This window comes from Bubalus bubalis, chromosome 16 (assembly GCF_019923935.1).
Source record: "Bubalus bubalis isolate 160015118507 breed Murrah chromosome 16, NDDB_SH_1, whole genome shotgun sequence".
Taxonomy (NCBI): Eukaryota; Metazoa; Chordata; class Mammalia; order Artiodactyla; family Bovidae; genus Bubalus; species Bubalus bubalis.
Window position 1 is genome coordinate 51,935,178 of NC_059172.1, and position 22,524 is coordinate 51,957,701.

Genomic DNA, 22,524 nt, shown 5'->3' on the forward strand with positions numbered 1-22,524 from the left:
ATGTGAGCTCAGTCTGTTGGGCAGTAGGATTTTTCTCTCTGTTATTTTTACCTAATGAGAGATGCTTACAGTCAGAGAATTTTGGTTTGGTTTTTCTTGAGTCATTCGAGAAGAAGTAAAATAAGCATCTTTTTGACTTAATCCCCGAAAGGTAAAACTAAGAAGGATAGAGATTTCTTAGTTATTCTTTAGCTCTATTTTCCAATGAGCAGAAACAAGGAAACATGAAACACTACCTTAAGTTATATGTAGGGAATGAGATAGGGTCCTACTCCCGCCTAAAGAGTCATCATGTCAACTTACAGTGGTTTAGAGCAGCAGTCCCCACTTTTTTTTGGCACCAGGGACTGGTTTCATGGAAGACTTTCCACAGACCAGGGAGATGGGGATGGTTTTGAGATGATTCACGCTCATTACATTTATCGGGCACTTTGTTTCTGTTATTATTACATCAGCTCAGATCACTAGGCTTTAGATCTCAGAGGTTGGGCAACCCTGGATTAGAGGGAAAAGCACTTCATTCTGTCCTTATGCCTTTCAGTAATTTTGTGATTGTTTAAAAAAAATTATCACAAGAAAAAAATCACAGCTGGATCTGGCCTCTAACAAATACAAACTCATAAATTTTATGTGTAGTAGAGCAGTGCAGGGAGAGGTGGAGGCATCAGGTGGTATTATTTTAGAAATAGTTTATTCAGACCCAAAGAATGAGACATGTCATAAATGTTTTCACACATTTTCACGTGTAAAAGTGAAGGGAGGAAGTACACCTTGAAACAACCACTAGAAACACAAATACATAGTCAGCTCTTTATTAAATAATTTTTGAAAAGCATCTATTAGATCAGTCATCAGGAAATTAAACTCATTATTTTCTTTTGTACATGTTTTTGGAATGAAGTGTCCTGGTAAAAACATGGTCTTCCAGGTCAACTGTTGTGATTTAGCAAGACAATTCTAAGAACACGGAATCTTTGGGTCTGCCTTGAACTACCCTTAGGTTTTAGGGCATGAACTTTGGGACCTTCATGTTCATCTGACTCATTCATGACTTCTCCCTGACAGGGCATGGACTTGTTACAGCTGCTTAAAGTCCGTCTTGAAAGTCAGCTCCTAGGACTAGAGACCTTCTTTGGGTCCTTTTCATCCCAAAGATCTTTATTTGGAAACCAGAAAGAAAGATTAAAAACAATTAAAAAAAAATTTTTTTTAAGTAGTTCCACTAGAGCCCAGCATCTAAAATCTCCTGTTTCCTTTACAGTAAGAATGTTAGCTGATCACATTGACCCTGATCCCAAAGCTTCGTAGAATCCTCCCACTCTGAAGTAGTGTCAGGCATAATAAGTTCTGTTCATTTCTTTTAAACTACAAAGCTTTACGTCCATGGGTTGGTCCTCCCTTATTGCTCTGAGTCCCGGGGCGGTTTACTATTAGAGGACGCCATCTTGCAGGGCACACAAAGGACGTTTTTCGTGTGACGGTAATTAAGCGCCTTCCACAGGCTGCTCCACCAAGGTGATGATGAGGCTGCCCTGAAATCCTATTTTCTGTTGGAAGGCTCCCTACACGATGCTTTCTGGTATATGAGTCAGCTCTCCTTTCAATTTTGAAGGTTGTGCCTTTTCCTTCGTCTTTGTTTTTGCCTCTGAGTACAACTGTGTGATGTAGTTTATGCAGCCCCTAGAGCGGGAAGCTGAAAGAAAAACATGAAAAACCCAAACATTTAGTTTGAACAATGTTGCACCCATCTATTTAAAACACGCAGATCGCCTGTGGTATTTGTAGGTACAAATGTTAATGTCTTAAAAAACTCAAATCTGAAATTCATTGCCGTGTACACATGGTCTTCAATGCTCTGTTATAGCCTAATTTTCAAAAAGTCTTCTTATGTAAACATTATGCTCATAAACCTGAAATAAGATATATAGACATCTCTGCTATCAAATAACGGATGTGTTGCTGGAAAAAAATACATTGCCTTTAACATGATTTCATACTGAAGGTAAAAGGGCTTATGGGAATAAGAGGTTTGGGGCAGCCCACAGAAAGCTCATGCATCTCTGTATGCGGAGTCTAGAAGTGTCTCCAGAAGACAATGAGCAGAAATGATAGAGTTGAAATGCTGGATTTGAGGGCGCTGAGGGAAGGAGGATGAAAGTGGGGCATCATATCCCAGGACACAGTGCAACCTCCCATAGCTGTGGCAATCCTCCCACCCCAGGGAGTATGTATTGGGGCAGGGGACAGACCTTTCTGGGTAGGGAGTCCTGAGTGCACAGGTTTATTCTATTTTTTTAATTAAAAATTTTTTTATTAAAATATATTAAGTCAATTTATAATATGTTAATTTCTTCTGTGTAGATGCTCACTTTAAACTTTCTTAAAGGTGAATTACAAGGGCTTCTGCTTGCTCTGGAGAAGGCAATGGCACCCCTCTCCAGTACTCTTGCCTGGAAAATCCCATGGACGGAGGAGGTGATAGGCTGCAGTCCATGGGGTCGCTAAGAATCAGGCACGACTGAGCGACTTCACTTTCACTTTTCACTCTCATGCATTGGAGAAGGAAATGGCAACCCACTCCAGTGTTCTTGCCTGGAGAATCCCAGGGATGGGGGAGCCTGGTGGGCTGCCGTCTATGGGGTCACACAGAGTTGGACACGACTGAAGCGACTTAGCAGCAGCAGCTGCTTGCTCAGCAGCTGAACTGAGGGCTTTTCTTTTCCTGCTAAAAGTTACAATTCGACTCCCAGTGTTGTTGTTGTTTTAATTTTTATTTTGTATTGGGGTATAGTAGTAAAGAACCCGCCAGCCAGTGCAGGAGACATAGGAGACACGAGTTTCATCCCTGGGTGGGAAAGATCCCCTGGAGGAGGAAATGGCGACCCACTCCAGTATTCTTGCCTGGAAAATCCCATGGACAGTGGAGCCTGGTGGGCTACAGGCCATGGGGTCACAAAGAGTTGACACAACTGAGCAGTTGAACCCATACATTGGGGTATGCCCAATTCTCAGTGTTGTGATAGTTTCAGGTGAACAGCGAAGCTACACCCTCTGCTCTGTTCCCCTTGCCTGGGGGAATGGGTGGGTATAGGAAACAACCCCAGTTACACATTATAATGACATCATAGAAATACGTGTTGCAGTGTAACAGCCTGTAGGCAGCTGACCCACATTTCCCCCTCCCACCCCGGGTCTCACACACGCCACTCACTCGTGCCCGTCTTCCTAGTACTACAGCTAGTCTTTCTTTCCATTTCACACCTTGCTAGGTCAAAACCAAAAAAAAGTCAGAGGTGTTGTAAAAGAAATGCTTCTTATAAAGCCTCAAGAAAACCAATAGCAACTAGTGGCAAAGCTCACTGCATTGTCTTGCAACTTTGGGCAGGTGGGATAAGTTAATTTGCATGGAGGAAAAAGGTATAAGATTCTTGTTGTGCTCTATTCCTAGCTTCTGTCTACTTTATCTTTGTCAAGAGTACACACACACACATGCACACACACACTGAATCTCGTTTTGGATTTTTCTTTTCATATTTTGCTTGAAGAACTGCAATAAAGTAATCCAAAAGACGTGAAACATATCTGCTTGAATTTGTTAAGCCTTATATTTATTTGCATGAGAGCTCAGTCGTGTCTGACTCTTTGCGACCCCCTGGACTGTAGCTTGCCAGGCTCTTCTGTCCATGAGATTTCCCAGGCAAGAATACTGGAGTGGGTTGCCATGCCTTTGTCCAGAGGATTTTCTCCATCCAGGGGTTAAACCTGCATCTCTCCTATATCAGCCGGTGGGTTTTTTTGTTTGTTCTTACCTCTAGCACCACCTCAAAAGCCCTATATTTATTTATTCAATACAAATTTACCAGACTCTCTGCTTCTGATGTGACAAGGCCTATGCTAGGATCTGAGGATACACGTAGAGTAGACCCAATTGCTCACCACCTGGAGGTGTATTGTGGTAGCTAGATTAACACACCAAAAATAACAGCCTGGTGTGGGAAGTTCTTCATTGGTAAAGCTGTATATAGGATGCTGTGGTGCACAGGAGGGCATACAGTCCAAGATGTACCTGTGCGTGGCAGCAAGGACTCAGGGATGGCTTCTCAAAGGGGCTTATGTTCAGCTATGCAAACTTAACTGCTACTTTTGTGTTTTTTTTTAGGTGTATTTCCTTAAGTTCTGTGAAATGATTCAGGTGATTTGCTTTTCCTTGTGCTAAAAATCAAACTTTGATTTTTTCCTCTCCTCATGAAAGGCAACAAGTTAATGAACCTCATTTTTCATGTCTCAGGTCCCATAGTTGACTTACTTTGGCCATTTTTCTCTTGGGATGATGTTTCTTCATTATTTGACCTCGATCTGTAACTTTCTAGAGTGTGTTCTGAAATCTCACTTTCTGCAAGAAGAAAAAATTGTTATTGATTTCTGGTGCCACAGACGACATCTGTGTTTAGAAATATACGTTTGAATAAGATCGTACCTGTTTTTATGCAATGGTAGACTTACCACTTCCTCCCCCGTACCTCATGTACTCATTAGTTCAGTAAATTATTTTTTAGTTTTACTGTGATTCCTACAGGCACTGTGCCATGCAGTATAAAAGTAGCAGAAGTCAGATGACAGCATATTAGAGTTAAATACTGTCTATTTGGGAAGAAACAATTCTAGTAGGGCTTAAAGAAGCATGGTGGGGGAGGTATCAGTGGGATGTTTTGAAACAATACTGTGGCGATTGCCTGTTATGTGGGTACAACTGGAAAGCCAGACCCTATATGTAGGTCTGTTTATGATAAAAATGTTGGTCCATCTGAATATCTCAAATGATAGATATTAAACTAGGAAAAGCAATACTTAAATTTTTTTAAACTTTTTATTTTGTATTGGGATATAGCTGATTAACAGTATTGTGATAGTTTCAGGTGAGCAGTGAAGGGACTCACTCAGCCATATGTACATGTATCCATTCTCCCCCAAACTCCCCTCCCATCCAGGCTGCCATATGACATTGAGCAGAGTTCCCTGTGCTAGACACTGGGTCCTTGCTGGTCATCCATTTTAAACATAGCAGTGTGTACATGTCCATCCAAACCCTCCTAACTATCCCTTCCCCACATCTTAACCTCTGGCAACCGTAAGTTCATTCTCTAAGTCTATGAGTCTCTTGCTGTTTTGTAAGTAAGTTCATTTTATGATTTCTTTTTAGATTCCACATATAGGGGATGTCATATTAAGTGCTTCATTGTTACGGTGTGCACTTATTCCTTCTTCTTCTCTGTCTGACTGACTTCACTCAGTACCACAATCTCTAGGTCCATCCGTGTTGCTGCAAATGGCATTATTTCATTGTTTTTAATGGCTGAGTAATATTCCATCATATAAATGTACCACATGAGAAGCAACACTTGTAAAAGGGTCAGAGCCATTCAAAGATGTATTAATAGTATTTTGCCATAGAACGTAATGCGGTCTCTGTCATTGGAGGTGTATGAGACATATATGGCTAAATCAGCAGTGTTCAAGGGCACCATCATGCAAGTCATGTGTATAATTTACAATTTTCTAGTTGCTATTTCAAAAAGTAAAAGGAAGCAGGTGAAATTGATGTTTTTATTTAACTAGTAGATTCAATGTATTGTTATTAGACATATTCTTGTGTGTGTGTGTGTGTATGTGTATGTGTGTGAACTGAGTCTTCAAAAGTGGATGTGTCCAGCATATTAAAGTCAAATACAAATCCTTACAGCACCTCTCAAGGGTGCCTAGCCACAGTTCGTGTGCTGACTAGCTGTATTATGGCTACTGTATTGAACAGTCCAGGTATAAATAACCACTCAGAATTAAAGAAGGGATTTAATCTTGGCACGCATTTGTGGAACGAACAGAGCAGATAGTTATTCGGGATAACTTCTAAGGTCCCTTCTGTCTCTGATGTTGAGTATACATATTTTAATAGGTATCTTCTATGCTAGCTAAATACTTTTGTTTTTGTTTCCAATGATAACTTTTAAATCAGAATGTTTAGGAAAAATTACGAACATATGGTTGACGGAAGCTGAGTGCATTCTTACAGAGTAAGAATGGGCCCACAAACAGTCTATTATATTCAACCCTTGACTGGTCAATCAGTCCTAGAATAGGAACTCCTTGAGGACAGGGATTTGGTCTGCCTTGTTGGCAGATGTGTTCTCAGTGCCTGGAAGAGTGCCTGGCATACGGTGGGTGTTCAGTGAATGCTTATTGAATGAATGGATGAATATGCTCTCTATTTGGTACCCTTTTGTGAATAGAAGCCTCCACAATTTAATGCCATTTCCTAGAGCTACTCTAGTTTCTCTTGGTCATGCATTCTTTGACTATATTCCCTGGAAATTCACATCCTGCTCAGACAGATGGTACAGCATTGAATGGAAGAGCTTTAATTGACAGAATTTCCCTTTGGGCTGGCCAGAGGCTTCAGCATCTTGGAGCCTCTGTAAGGCTCTCTGCCCACTCACCTTTCTTCCATATCACATGTGCTTTCCGGAGTTTCATGATGAAGAGCTGGACAATGATGAACAGTATGAAGATGAGGAAGGACACGAGGGTCAGCAGCAGGACACCGCTGTTCTTCTTCGTCAGTCCCCCATACAGCCGATTAGCTTCTGCAGGGAAAATGCAAGGGCTTTATACAGGCTGAGGGGTTTTTTGATCACTGAGGAATATATACAGTATTTGCAAAATATAATGAAGGATAATAGCTGAGAAGAAAAGATGAGGGAGAGCTTTACCCTGAAGGTAAAGAGAGTCACATTATTTGTTCTCTGAAAATAAGCAAACAGGAATATAAACAAAGCAATTTCATGGGATGATTTGAAAAAGGTTTTTAAGTTACATAGATATTGGGCTAGTTATTTTTCATTTCTAGAGGAAACATGAAGATATTGAAGTATAGTCAGAGGGTTCAAATTAGCTGTAAGGAATGGAGTTTTTAGCAAAGTGTAGTTAAGTAGCAAGAAAAGTTACTAAGGAGTTTGAAAAATTCGGCAAATAAAATGAAATTTCATTAATCTTGGCTAGGTTAAATGTGGTCCTCCATGAAGGCATCTGGAGATAAACCAGGTGAGCTCTTAAAGATCTTTCTAGTACTCTTTATTTTGGGGGCTCTACATTTGCAGAATATCATTCACGGTCCCCTTCATCTCAACCAACATGCCATTAAGGAGTGCAACTACTCAGAGAAAATTGTGCTTGGAGCTGCTAAGGCACAATCCTATGATTTAGGGAGTAGTTCTCTCTATATATAAACAAACAAGTTAATAAAAACAAACAGCAGTCCTGAGAAAACCATTATAGAAAAAGACACTGTGTTCACTGCAGCATTATTTACAATAGCTAGGACATGGAAGCAACCTAGATGTCCATCGAGAGATGAATGGATAAAGAAATTGTGATACATATATATATATATATATATATATATATATAGTGGAATATTATTCAGCCATAAAAAGGAACACATTCGTATCAGTGCTAATGAGGTGGATAAACCTAGAGTGAAGCGAGTCAGAAAAAGAATAACAAATATCGTGTATTCACGCATATATATGGAATCTAGAAGGATGGTATTGATGATCCTGTTTTCAGGGCAGAACTGGAGATGCAGACATAGGGAACAGACCTGTGGACACTGAGAGGGGCGTGGAGAGGGTGGGACGAATGGAGAGAGTAGAGTGGAAACATATACATTCCCATATGTAAAATAGATATCCAGTGGGAATTTGCTGTATGACTCAGGGCACTCAAACCGGGGCCGTGTGACAACCTAGAGGTATGGGATGTGGTGGGAGGTGGGAGGGAGGTTCAAGGGGGAGGGGACTTTTGTATACCTATGGCTGATTCATGTTGATGTACAGCAGAAACCAACACAATATTGTAAAGCAATTATCCTTCAATTAAAAAAACAAACAAACAGCAGTAAGATAACTGTGCCAGATTCTAGACCCACATATGTTATGTATAATAATGTGTTCAGGGGTTCCGAGGCTGGCGTGGTCCCTGAGCTGGTCAGGAAAGCATTCGGCAAGGATGCTGGTCTTGAAGGAGGGGTAAGGAGAAGAGTGATGTGGATTTTCTTTCATCAGGGCAGTTAGGGCAGGGCCATCAAAATGAGATGGAAAGTTATCAGAGAAAAACGTGTATTCTGGTCAGGAGTTCATAGAGACAGGGCCACAGAGGGAGGTGGTAGAGACCACCTCTGGAGGCTTGAAGGCTCAGGCTCTGTGCTGTGAATGGTGAGCCATAGCGGTTTTCTGATCACTAGGGTAGAGGGTGCAAAGAGGTGTTTTGATAGTCGGATACTGAAAAATCACAGCAAGAGGAGAAGTTGAAGTTACAATACTTTGTGCAGGACATGATGGGGGCCTGCATCAAGGAGGTGGCTGTGCTTGTGGACAAAAGAGAAGACTCAAAACTCTTTGGGAACCTATTGATTTTATATGTGTGTCTGTGTGAGTGTATACACACACATCTATGTGTGTGTTTTGGGCTGTGTGATGCTTTGGGCAAGTTGATTTTGTGGGAAAAGGCGCTGTTCAGTTTTTACCCATGTTGAGTTTGAGGAACTGGCAGAATATTCAGCCAGAGATATGTGGGAAATGGAATGAAACAGGAGTTCTTGCTCGGGAGAATGTTCTGGAAATGCAGGTATGTAACTCTTGTGTTTGATGGCAACAGAAATACTCTTGGGAAGGGGGAAACTCTTTAAGGATTAAGGCAATAACCAGGGATGGAGAAGTAGAATCAAATCTACATAGAAGAAGTCAGAGGAGGAGGGGACGTGAGCTAATGGACACAAGGAGGAGTGGCTGGCGAGCAAAGTAACAGGAGCAGACAGAGTAAGTCAGGGAAGCCAGGGAGATGACTAGGTCAAGGAACAGGTCAAGGGGTAAGGGCATGATTAACCAATAAAAAGGTCAAAAATAATGAGGACTGAAAAAGTCTACTGGATGTATTGATTAAGAGGTTAAAACATCAAGTGTCTGTTCTAAGTAAATAAGTGTTGGGGACACTTACCAGTGGCCAAGTGAGAGACTTGAGTGGTTTGTTCTTCCTCTTCCTGGTCAATCTCTGACGTACTAGAATCTTCCATTACTGCAACCAAGATGAAAGTAAGACATGAGATATTCATATGACAGTGTATGTGCTATGTGGTGTATATGCACATATTCATCCCAAAGCATCTTTGGAAACCAAACTGAATGATCCTCATTCAAAACAATATCACTTTTGAACTACTGACTTCTTCCAAAAATTGTTGCAAATGGTCAGGTTCACTTTTTTTTTTTAAAGAGTCACTCAGTTGTGTCCCGTGCTTTGCGACCCCATGGACTGTAGCCTGCCATGCTCCTCTCTCCATGAGATTTTCCAGGTAAGAATACTGGAATGGATAGCCATTTCCTTCTCCGGGGGAACTTCCTGACCCAGGGATGGAACCCGGGTCTCCTACATTGCAGGCAGATTCTTTACCATCTAAGCCATGAGGGAAGCCCTTTTTTTTTTTTTTTTGCGAGGTGAATGTTTAATGAACACTTCCTCTGTGCCAGACCTTAAACTGACCATTTGGTATATATTACTTCTCACTATAGCTCCGAGTAAACAGGTTTCAAGAAGTTAATTGTCTCAGTTCTATAGCAGATAAGTGGCAGAGCCAATATCAAAACTCAGAATCCCAAATTTAAAACATTATATTTCCTCTGTGAACCAGGTCTATTAGTTGAAACCATTTTAGGATGCTTCAGGACTGAATATTGAAGAATGGTACCTTAAGCCTGATGAATAGAAATCCTACAACTTGAAATGCACAAAGCAGTGATTTTTATGTTGAAAACTGGCTCAGTTGCCATTCAGCCCAATGCTTGCTTCCTCCTTAGAAATAGGGTGTGCTATGATGATTTTGCGAGGTAAGAGAAATTATAAAAATAAGAGATCCTTTTTTCCGATTTTGTTTCTTTTCCCTGTTTTTTTCCCTCCTCTGCATTCTTGGTTTGTAGCCCATTGCTCAGCGCCACCATGTGGGCCCTGAGGGGAATTAAATCACCCCTTCTATTGAAAATGGGTATTATTAACAGTAATAAAATCATAGAAATTGAAAGCTGAAAGGAATTTTAGAAACCATATTTCTTAAATCTTCTATATGAAAAAGCATAGGAGAAAATTGAGTTATTCAGTAGTGGTGTAAGCCGATTTAAAGACAAATAGATTCTAAACACGTTTAAAAATACTGGATTATTTAACCAAGGGATGTGGCTGTTCCACTTGATAATATTTTCAATTTCCATCGCCCTGCAGAAAAAGTATATATGTATGTATGGTACATATGTATTTATCAGTGCTTAAAGAACTTAAACATTTACTTTTAAGTATTGGGGAGGGAGGAGGGTTCAGGATGGGGAACACATGTATACCTGTGGCAGATTCATTTTGATATATGGCAAAACCAATACAATATTGTAAAGTTAAATAAAATAAACATTTTAAAAATGTGATCTGATACTCAGAACTATGGACATGATAGTGATATGAAAGCACTTCTCCCACCACACAATTTTAGAGAGACTCTATTTGAAACAGAAAGAGGATATGTGGGGATTTATGCCTTTCTGAATGAAGCTTACTGTCTTGTTCAAAGCACCATGACAACTGCCTGCACACATTCATTCATCCATTCATTCATACTGCATTTTGTGAGTACCTGCTATTGGCAGATATCAAGGTAGGTAAAATACAAAGATAAGTTAAATATGTGATCATTGCCCAGAGTTAATCATCTAGTGATTCACTGTCTAACCAAGCTGGGGTTATAATCCAGGTTTTCTAAATTCTCCTTCATTTATAGTTCAATCCTGTCATCAAAAACTGAGTTCTTAAATATGTTTTAGCACTCAGAATGTTCCATTTCTATACTTTGGAGGTGTGTACAGTAAGGTTGAAAAGTACACATTTTTGCTTCTGTGTGTGTGGTTTTTTTTTTTTTTTAATAAACCTCACTAATGAAAGAAAAGGAAATTAAAAAAATAAAATGCATATGGTAAGTTAAAGAAAGAAAACAGGAGTTTCCCTGATGGCTCAGTGGTTAAGAATCCACTTGCCAGTGCAGGGGACACGGATTCGATCCCTGATCCAGGAAGATCCCACATGCCATGGAGCAACTAAGTCTGTGCACCACAGCTACTGAGCCCAGGCTCTAGAGCCCGGGAACTGCACCTGCTGAGTCCACATGCCCAACTACTGAAGCCCCAGGTGCCCTAGAGCCTGTGCTCTGCAGCAAGAGAAGCCACCGCAGTGAGAAGCCCGTGCCCTGCTACTAGAGAGTAGCCCCCACTAACCGCAACTAGAGAAAGCCTGTGTGCAGCAACTAAGACCCAGCACAACCAAAATAAATAAGTAAAATTATAAAAACAAAACTATCTGAGTTCTTGACAACCAAGTAACTCATGAGCCTTCAAGGGTGATTTTGTTATTCAATGACAACAGCAACACTGCAGATCCTGCATTTTACACTTTGCTGTTATCAAGTCTTTATTTTGTGTTTGGTCTGTTCTAGATGGAAGAACAAAGAAATGAGTCTCCTATAAATGAATTCAACCTTGCCTTTTACCACAGAGGAATTCAGATGTCACAGTTGTATGTGCATGCATGTGTGTGTGAGAGAGAGAGAAAGAGAACTTACAAGGTGTTAGTTACTCTGAAGCCCCTCCCACTAACTGAACTCTCTGAATATGGTGCTTCTCCTGGTCACCATAAAGCTGGAGCCAGTTGGAAGGAGCCTTCTATGGTCTTATTAGAAATTAAAAGAAAAAAACGTTCTTGAAACTTAGAATGGGAAAAGTGACCTTCCCAGAGAATCATGATTTTTTTTTTTAAGTTTTAATGTTTTTGATACTTACCAGTGCTATTGGGCTGCTGAGGGTCTTGAGAGGATAGAGAGCTTGTCTCCAGGGCAGCTGACGTTGTCTCTTGATCAGTAACTAGGAAAGGGGAAAAACAGAATTCCGCAACTACAGAGAGCAATTTTACCCACATTGTGCTCAGTACAGCAGATTGGAGAATATGCTTGGCTGCTACCTGCTTGTGGAGGTTCTGCAGAAACCTCAGAATTAGGTGTTCTGCAGCCCTTGTGCTGGTGTTTGGATCTACATCCCGCTGATTGTCTATCTGCTAAACTGCCTGGCTTAGAAGCGTAGCAGGCTGGACCCCCATGGAGCAGTGCACTGGGCAGTGGTGGGCAGACTGTTCACCTCTATCTGTATCTCCCTATTAATACTTATCAATCTGTCTATCTACTTAATCACATATCTACCTGCCTATTTATTAGGTGGCTTTGGAGTCAGTGTCAGGATGGGCTGAATTCCAATGCTGATCCAGTTCCTGCCGCTGATTAAGTTTGGACCAGGTCCCTAATCTCTCATATGCAAGGCTCTCCCTTACCTGTAAAATGGAGATACTAATACATTCACCTCTTGGAGTTTTTTGGTGAGAATAAATGATTTCATTTGTATGGCATGTGTAGCCCAAAACCTGACTATTCATTAAGAGGCTTACTAAATGCTATTGTAGACTATAAAATCAATGCTTAGGAATGTATCTAGAAGTTCAACTTAGCATAGGTTTGATCAGTCAACGAACAGACCTGCAACCAGGGAGCTTATAAAAACAATGCCTGTTAATTTACAAATATTGATACTGATCTGTAATATCTTTATGGAATCTGTGAGTGCTTTTCAGTCTTTCATTTAATCAAAGGATTTTTCTGTGGCTTTGTAAACTATTTTCTTAATCAAACACTAAAAATTTAGAACTATAAAAATGCTTGAATCACATGCCAAGGGCTCTGAGAAAGGAACCACTAAGGAGACACTGGAGAAATAGTAAAACAGATCATAAGGCTAAAATGAGCTCTGTGGCCACAAAGAGACCAGAGAAAATTGAAGAGAGGAGAAGTTGCCTGCAGTGAAAAGCTCGAAGACAAGTCAAATAGAAGAGCTGGAAGCAGATTACAAGATAAGGATAATGTGCAACTACTGGGGACACAGAGAATAAAATTTATCAATAATGATTAAGATCTAGAATAATGTATACTATATGAGTTCATATAATTACATAATTATGTACAAAACAGGTTATATATATATATATTACATATACTATATTCTATACACATTGTATATATTGTGTGTATATGCCATAGTGTATATATACAATTGTGCACGTATATATTCAATAGTCTGTGTATGTGTGTATATACATACATATACACACACACACACACACACACACACACACATTGTGTATGTATAGAACTATGGCCATCCAGGAGGAGAAACTGTGATTTCTCCTTCAGCAGTAATTTTGGTAGATGGTTTGAACAATTGCTGGAAACTATATATTTATTGATATTGTTGGTTCTTTTATTTAAAATCTGAACATCTTTCAGAGCCATTTAGGTAAAAAAAAAAAAAAAAAAAAAAGCCTCATTTACTCTTTGGTGACCTTCCTGCCTCCCCATGTGCCCTAGGCTCCCTTCCATGGCTGGGGGTGGCTGGGGGTGGAGGGTGAGGAGGGGGATGAATGACAGAGAGGAAAGAATATTTACGTCAGATTACAGGTCCGCCCAGTCTGGGGGCCGTGATTCTTCTAAACCCAGCTTCCTCAAGACCTACTTTTGGTTTGATGAGAAAGTGACCGGCGGAGAACACAGGGTAGTGAGTGGGGAGTTGTTAACCACAGTGCCAGCCCCCACAGAGCAGCAGGACAGTTTTCTCACAGTGAGGTTCCTGTTCACAAGCACCTTTCCTCATCAGTTATTTCATTCGATACAGAGCTTTTTCAACAAACTCATGGTCATCCAGCAGCTTCCTCTTTCCCTAGGGTGAGGGAATGCTTATCCTTCAGGAACCTCTTTCACACCGAGAGTGCTCACTCGGTCCTACTCTTTGCGACCCCATGCACAAGCCTGCCAGGCTCTTCTGTCCACGGGATTCTTCAGACAAGAGCACTGGAGTGGGTTGCCATACCCTTTTCCAGGGTCACACTGAGAAGTACCTTATAAAGTAATGAAGGTTGGAGTCCTGTGAATGATAGATGTGTGATGCCTGCTACTTCTCAGAGGCTGCTTCTTGGCTCAAAACGTTTTATATGGTTTTTAAATTAATTCTTAAACCTTTGGTGATGGGATCAGGGAACAGAGATTCTGAAAATAGAGGCAACTCCTCTTCAGATTTAATGTTTGATTTCTTTTCATTTTTATTATTCTTAATTTCTGGTGTTCTGCTCAAAATATTTTTTTAAGATTTTTTTTGATGTGGATCATTTTTTAAAGTCTTTATTTAATTTGTTACAATACTGCTTGTTTTATGTTTGGATTTTCTGACTGTGAGGCATGTGGGATCTTATCTCCCCGACCAGGGATTGAACCTGCACACCCTGCGTCGGAAGCCGAACTCTTAACCAATGGGCCACCAGGGAAGCCCCTGCTCAGAATATTAACATGGGTAGACTATGCTCTCTAAAACAGTTATAACAAAACAAATCTAAAGCATAGTCATGACTTAATGTGGGTACATGATTGTTAACATACAATGATATTGACAAGTTTAGATTTATTTCAGTTAGTTTTATCCCCATAGGGGTTAAGTACAGGGATGTAGTAAGCTTCACATGGTCTCTCCAAAAACATGACTGCAATAAAACTATTTTAGGTCAAGTTATGCCAGCTGTCATGATCAAAAAACAAGCATGACTCTGCTTGCATACGGCACTCTGTTAGGCTTTCTACACAACTGGGATTCTTCTCAGTGTTGGAACAGTAACTCTGTCGCCCAGCTGGAGAAATTTCAATCATGAAAGAAATTTGTTTTTTAAAAAAGCTTTGTTGACAGTGAGCTCACTCTGAAGGACTTTTCCTACTCCATTTCATCTTGTTTGATAGTGTGAATTAAGGTAAATTTAAGATAATCAAAGACAGCCATTGGTGGTTCTTACCCAAATCTTCAAACCGAAAAGGTGCTACCAGTTTTCTTCCTTGCAGGCCTCTGTGTCGGATAATGCAACTTGCTGTTGAGTTTTTGCCATATGCGTGGACTGTCAGGGTGCTGGTGCTATTGCACTTCTTCCCATCAGTTTCATATTCATGGTGGGTTTCACCTGTGAAGCAATTTAAAGTGGTGTGTGAGGTCGTGACAGTTGAATGCTCTTGGGTGGCATGGTTCTCTGAGAAACCAATGGCCTTGACATCTTGGCAAACCTGTTAGACTTCTAACCTCACTCTAATTTCCCTCAGCCACCTGGGATGTGCTTGGCCCCATTCCCAAAGAGAAGCAGATGAGCAAGAGTGGATAATTTCCTATAAACCCTGCACTATTGGAAAAAAAAAAATCCAAAGCTTATCATGGTTACACAAGACAGCCTAATGTTGTGGAGCACAAAGAGCCAAGACCTTGCTCAGGTTGAATGAATAAGGCAGATTAAAGAAAGGTCTAGAATTGGCAGTGGACTGAACCTATATTTACATAAATTGAATGAAATGTAGGTTGAAATGTAAACAAACTGGAATCAGTTCCCAAGCATGACAGTTGGTTTTCCTGCTTCAGTTAAAAGGCTCAAAGCTTAGGTTATTGTTGTTGTTGCTGTTATCAAAATAGTTTTATCTGCCATAGGGAGTATGACATGATACTCCATTGTTCAAGCAAGATCTTATCTGTTCCAATTGCATATATTATGTTAAATATATATTTTTAGAAATGTATTTATTTGGCTGTGCCAGGTCTTGGTTCTGGCATGTGGGATCTTTAGTTGAGTCATGCAGGATGTTTAGTTGCAGTGTGTGGGATCTAGTTCTCTGATTAGGGATTGAACCCTGGACCCCCTGCATTAGGAGCATGGAGTCTTAGCCACTGAACCACCAGGGAAGTCCTAAACATATTTTCAATTCTGTGTCTGATACAAAGTTTATGCTCAGAGGTACAGGTAATAGCTATATTATGTCTTTTATGAAATGTTTTTGTTGCTGTTGAGTCACTGAGTCGTGTCTGACTCTGCAGCCCCGTGGACTGCAGCATGGCAGTCCTCCCTGTCTCTCAGTATCTTCCAGAGTTTGCCCACATTCATGTCCATTGAATCAGTGATGCTATCCAGCCATCTTATCCTCTCCCACCCTTCATAAAATGAAATTTTACAAAGCCTTTGTTGTTTTTGTTCAGTCACTCAGTTGTGTCTGACTCTGTGACCCCATGGACTGCAGCACGCCAGGCTTCCCTGTCCTTCACTATCTCCCAGAGTTTGCTCAAACTCATGTCCATTGAGTCTATGAAACCATAATATTTAATACATGTACCATTTTCGGTTTCTACCTTGTTTTAAACAAAAGCATGTAACCATGTTATTTGTGTTGAGGCTTTCAAGAATAAGGCATTGTATTGATTGGTTAATAGGGATAATTTGTCTGGAAAAGGATGGATGAGATATTGAGTGCGGTTTTCTGGCACTTTCTGCCACCAGAGGGTGCCAGAACACTTAAAAATTCCTTAAAAATATAAATAGGAAGGAAAACAAAGGAGAAGAGAGAATGGTTTCTTCACTTACCATAGAGCTCCATGCCATTCCCTAAGAGCCAGGTTATCCGTGGAGGGGGCTTGCTTCTCATGGTAGAGCATTTCAGTATGACGTGTTCTTCTCCATTGTGTGTCTTGATAACTGAAACTTGGAGGGTTGGCGTGACAGGAGTTGCTAGAAGAAAATTGATTTTTCTCTGCTTAATCAGCTGGTCTACATATCTCAGCAAAGCACAGAGCCTAATAATCTGTAGGGATCGTTGTAGGGGGTGGTCTAAATAATGGCATATTTTTTCACTTGACCTTTCTCAGAATGTAAAGGGGCTTTTATGTACTTGTAAGGCTACTCTGGCTGTCATCAGAATATTTGTCACCCGGTGTGTGATTAGTCTCTGGAAATTCCCAAGTAAACTATGTTATAACAGTAATTCTTAAATTTTATAGATGAGTGTATTTGAGTGGTAGAACACGAGGTGAGGATAGAAGCTGGAATTCTGGCCCCATCTTTGTCACCAACTATTTGTAAGAACTTGGGTAAGTCCCACAACCTCTTGGTGTATCAGTTTCCTTGCCTGAAACGTGAAGGAGTTGGTTTATGGGTTGGCTCTTTGAGCTCTAAACTTTCATGAGTCTAGGACTCACCTCAGTATAAGTTACTTCTGTCCTCTCCTCCCATCAAAGAGGCATTTCTCTAAAGGGCCCATCAGCCCGATTTCTTTTTACTTCTGTCTAGGAAAGTTTTTTCAGATAGGCTTATATCTTCTTCTCTGTTCTACCTCACACTGTGGGGTACAGAATGGGACCCTTTAGCATCTATTTACTCATCCGTCTGCCATTAAGACATTATGAAGTCAGTTCCAGGTATGTACCAGATGCTGGCAATACAAATGTGGGAAAGATGAGGCCCCTCAAAGAGGAGCGTGGTGATAGAAGCAGCCCCCTAAACTGCTCACTGAACGATCTCGTGTCAGATGCAATGACAGGTAGGCAGGGGGTGTTGTGAGAGGTGTTATGAGAGCCCCAGTAGAGCACAGACTTGGCCTGACCCAGAGTGATGTTGAGGATGACCAGCAACATGAGGGAAAGGTGACCCCAAAGTTGAGTCTCACTGCTTCTCAGAACCCCTAGGGAGCCACTCCTTCCCAGAGACTGTCACTGTGCCTTTACTTTATGGCAGGTACCACACTCAACTAATGCAAGAAGAGGAGTCTTAGGAATTCCTTGTGTGATATGTAGAATTATGGTATGTAGAGATCAATAAAAGGCAGTGTTTTAAATTGATCTGTTCTGCTACAAAAAGCAAAAAGTCAAGATAGTAAGACTTAACACTGAACACAAAGGACCCTCTGCAGAACTGAGCAAGTTCCAGCTGTCACTTCCTAGCCAAGCCTCCCAACCCCATCCCCCACCAGAAGAGAGGAACTTGTTTTGCAGAGGGTGTGAGCCGATTGTCCAGCAGAGTTACATCTGAATATATTCTATCCTAGGATATGCTGTCAGAAGTTTCCGCTAGATGTATGTGTGTGTTTTGCCTTCCTGAACAACTGTGCAAACTCCTTGTGGGCAGAGATCGTGCCTAATTCATCTTTGATTCCTTGCAGCCCGGTACAGTGCCTGGCACAGAGTCACAGTTCAGCCAATACAAATTCTCTTTCCTTTTAGTTCCCTGCAGAGAAAATTTTGTTGATGGCAAGACGATTTTCACAAACTTGCATTTACTCTGGGACTTGCCACTCAAATTGCTCCTTTCTGTTTTCTCTCAGCAAAGATGGCAGAGGTGCCAGGAAATAAATGCCTTGCTGCAGGCAACATTTTTTAATTATAATATTGAGTTTTAAAATGATATATCCCGTTCCTAAGTGTATCGCTCCCGGGCTGGGTTTACTGGCTTTCAGGCACCTACCTAACACGATCACTTTCACTTCCTTTGTTCTCACGGACTTGCCATAGTGCAGACACTTGTACACGCCTTCATCATGCTGTGTTACATTCAGCACGCTGATGGAGAGTTGATCGGAGGAGTGATGAAGAAGCTGGTATTTGGAACTTTTTAAAGCTGCACAAGAGGGAACAAGAGCTGTTATAAGGAGAGGTATCAGATGAATGCAGACTCTCATTGGATGGATTTTTCACAGGAATAGCTTTTGATTATTACACTTTAAGGGGATGGATGTCGCATCTTTAACTGAGCTGCCTTCCAAATTCTAGTGTTACCAGCTGGAGACCTCTCAATAGTTCGAAGCTGGTTTAGGAAATAAAGTATTTTAATACTAGGATCTGTGAAATAAGCAGTTTGTTTTATTTATGCTGGTAGGAAGTTATGAACTCTGGGCTGGCAAAGGGTTCAGGTGGTAGGAGGATCTTAAATAATTTTTTTTTTTACATTATGTAAATGCCCCAGTGTAATTTGTCTTAGAAATCCAATTCTCTGTCTTGTGTGATACAATTATACTCCAATTAAATTTTAAAAAACTATTGGAAAGCTATCCATAATTATCACTATTTAAATTTTATAGTCACATGAATAAGATTGGAACAAAAATAGTTGTCAAATTGATTTGATTACAAACCTGTAAAATCTACTGTTCTTACAATTTCATATGACAATGAATAACCAAGATATGTTTAGAAGAAAAGTTCATTATTATTTGAAGTTTCCCAAAGAGTATGTAGTACTTTCAAATGTTTAGGGAATGGCAAAAATAAAAAAAGCAACAATAAAACAAACAAACAAAAAACCCCACAAGAACATAAAATCTCCCACAGTTCCAGAAAGTTCTAGCCAACAGCAAGTATTCTTTTTGATTCTGTCTTGATCTGGGATTTCCATTTCAAGTCAAAGGTCCCTTAGCGAATCAGAGGCTCCTGAAATGAGTGGTTTTCTTTGTTTCTTTTTTTCTAATGTTAAGATTTATAATGTGAACAAGCCTAAAATAGTTAAACCTCAATTGGCTGACCAAGGAAGGTTGTTTCTCATCTGAAATCATGGTTATGGTGTCCTGGGACACTGATGTTACCTGAGCTGGAATCCAGGTGTTCTCAGCCTCATCTCTACTGACATTTGAGTCCATAATTCTCTCTTGGGTGAGAGTACGGGGGGCTACACTCTGCATTATGCATGTTTAGCAGCATCTCTGGCCTCTCTCACTAGAGTCCAGATCCCCATGCCTTTCCTCAGTTATAACAACCAAAACTATCACATTGCCAAATATCCCGTGGAGGGCAAAAAAATACCCTTGAGGGAGAACCATCACACTATATCAGGGCATTTGAGAATGTCCATCTTCCAGTATTATTGTTGTTGTTTAGTTGCTCCGTCGTGTCTGACTCTTTGTGACCGCATGGACTATAGCCTGCCAGGCTCCTCTGTCTGTAGAATTTCCCAGGCAAGAATACTGGAGTGGGTTGCTATAGCTTTCTCCAGGGGATCTTCCCAACCCAGGGATTGAACCTGCATCTCCTGCATTGGCAGATGAATCCTTTACCACTGAGCTGCCAGGGAAGCCCAGTTTAACCAAAACAAAGCAACAGAAGGCATTATTTAACAGAATTCTCTCTCCTTAAAGGTTTCCTCTTAGAACTTTTATCGATTAATATGTACTTATTCTATTGGAATCTAGTTGGTTTAGCTTAAAATAATATATTTAGTTATTTTACAGTGAACCTATCAATATTTAATCATATTTTCTAAAGCACATCAAGTTTTTCTAGAGGGTCTGCTTTTACAAAGCAGAATGAAATTTGCTGTGTTGGATACTTTTCCAAGCATTTGGTAATTAGAAGTATTAAATGGAGATATAAAATGGTCTCATTATCAGGACATCCCTGGTGGTCCAGTGGTTAAGATTTTGCCCTCCAATGCAGTGGATACCATATTCGATCTCTGGTCAGGGAGCTAAAATCCCATATGCCTTGGTGTCAAAAATCCAAATCATAAAAACGGAAGCAATATTGTAACAAATTCAATAAAGACTTTAATAAGGGCCCACATTTAAAAAAAAAAAAACTTAAAAAAAAAATCCAGAGTTTAAAAAAATAGTCTCATTATAAAGGAAAGCTTTCATGAAATACTTCCCAAAGAGATGAACTAAATAGATTTTTAAAAATCCCTTCCCACAAGGGAAAAAAAAAAAACCTGTGACCACGTGAGGTGACAGATATTAACTAAACTTATTGTGGTATTATTTTCCAATATATGAAAGTAAGTGAAATCGCTCAGTCGTGTCCGACTCTTTGAGACCCCATGGACTGTAGCCTACCAGGCTCCTCCATCCATGGGATTTTCTAGGCAAGAGTACTGGAGTGGGGTGCCATTTCCTTCTCCAGGGGATCTTCCCAACTCAGAAATCGAACCCTGGTCTCCCGCATTGCAGGCAGACGCTTTAACCTCTGAGCTGCCAGGGAAGCCGGTAGCTTTCCGATATATACATATATCAAAAGATTATATGGTACACATTAAACCAATACAATGTTATATGTCAATTATATCATAATAAAATTGGAGGAAAAAAGAGTTCCCTCCCATCTTAGGCATCTAGGACTCAGTGTGTGTTTGTGAGAGAGGAAGGCTACTGTCCTTTTCAGAGTAAAATGTGCCCAATTCCTATTGCTCGGTGATCCTGAGTTTGTGTTAAGACCGTTGGGAGAAGGGGAGCCGTTTTGGGGTGGGCTTTGATGTGCGACTCTGGGTTGCTCAGGTGGAAAGCAGAGCCCCTGGCTGGAGAAATGGGGTGACGTGTTGGCTGACGAGGACCACGGGCCCCACCTGTCTGTCTGCTGCCGTCTGTCCTTGGGCTGTCGGTGGTTTCATGGCTGCTGAGAGTCAAAAAGTGACCTGGGGGTGAGGTGGGATGGTGGAAACGGGCTTTGTCATTTGAGCCCCCTTTACCAACCATGCTGGTGGGGTTTCCATTTCAGACTTCCTGCCAGAAAAAAAGCAGCTGTGTGTAAAACACAGGCTTCTGGGTGCGATTTACATGTCACAGTAGGTGGGGCCAAGCCCACCATTGGGGTGACTCATGCTGACTTTCTGGCCCACCAGCCTGTCTGTCTGGAAAATCCGTCAGGGTGAGGTCTGGCGGTGGTTTCTTTCTTCTTCACTTACCAGGTTGTTCATTGAAGAAAATGGTGAAGCCCGAAGGGGCCAGCCACTGCAGAGAGGTGGTCTCCTGAGAAACGGTACAGTTTAAAGTGAGCGTCTGGCCTTCCTCTATGGGGACAGTTTCCATGTGGTTGGTCTGAAAGGCCTCTGTGGAGGAAGAGAATTGGGGACCGTCAGACTGGCATGGGCCACACTACACCTGAATTGAGACAGGGGCTTAGACTTGAGGCAACCTTGTTCATCGTTTGATCATTTGTATACATTTGTTAGAGAAACAGAACCCAAAGTCAACACCAAAAACTGCAAGGAGAGGAGGGAAGCAGTATGCTAGAGCAAGATGTCTCTTGAAGGAGCATGAGTGAAGGGGTGGGTTTTGATGAAAGGAAAGCTGAACAGCGTCTGTGAGGCACTTGCCTTGCCATATGCTGGAAACTGTATCTTCCATGTTACTGATATTAAACTCAGCTTTCAAACTAACACTCTAAAGCACCAGTTCCCAACCTTTTTGGCACCAAGGGCTGGTTTCGTGGAAGATAACTCTTCCATGGAGGAGGGGGCAATGGTTTCGGGATGATTCAAGGGCATTACAGTATTGCGCACTCCATTATTATTACAGCAGCTCCCCCTCAGATCATCAGGCATTAGATCCCAGGGGTTGTGTGGCCCTGCTCTAAAGGAAGAGTGGTTTTGCTCACTTGATGATGAGGGAGTACAGGTTCAAGGTCACAGAGGTCCTCAAGACGGCATCGGTGCTCAGGTCTGTGGGTGTTTAAGCCAATGCTTATAAAACTGGGTCGGACTACCTAAGTGATGAGAGCCCAGAAAATTCAGCTTTTCTGG

At 41.1% G+C, this 22,524-nt stretch overlaps 1 protein-coding gene across 3 annotated transcripts in view; it reads right to left on the reverse strand.

The window, feature by feature from the left end:
• Positions 1-796: 796 nt before the first annotated feature.
• CRTAM (cytotoxic and regulatory T cell molecule) overlaps positions 797-22,524 on the reverse strand; it is a 28,767-nt gene continuing 7,039 nt past the window's right edge. For 2 of the 3 annotated variants that reach the window (XM_006072531.4, XM_006072533.4), the window contains exons 2-10: positions 21,688-21,831; positions 18,487-18,639; positions 16,615-16,758; positions 15,016-15,177; positions 11,922-12,002; positions 9,049-9,126; positions 6,492-6,638; positions 4,307-4,393; positions 797-1,693 (exon numbers count right to left, since the gene is read on the reverse strand). In XM_006072531.4, coding sequence (XP_006072593.1) covers positions 1,563-1,693; positions 4,307-4,393; positions 6,492-6,638; positions 9,049-9,126; positions 11,922-12,002; positions 15,016-15,177; positions 16,615-16,758; positions 18,487-18,639; positions 21,688-21,831 — 1,127 coding nt within the window. In that variant the 3' untranslated portion in view covers positions 797-1,562. The remainder of the gene's footprint in view (positions 1,694-4,306; positions 4,394-6,491; positions 6,639-9,048; positions 9,127-11,921; positions 12,003-15,015; positions 15,178-16,614; positions 16,759-18,486; positions 18,640-21,687; positions 21,832-22,524) is intronic. The other variant, XM_044929597.2, reaches the window with a different exon arrangement.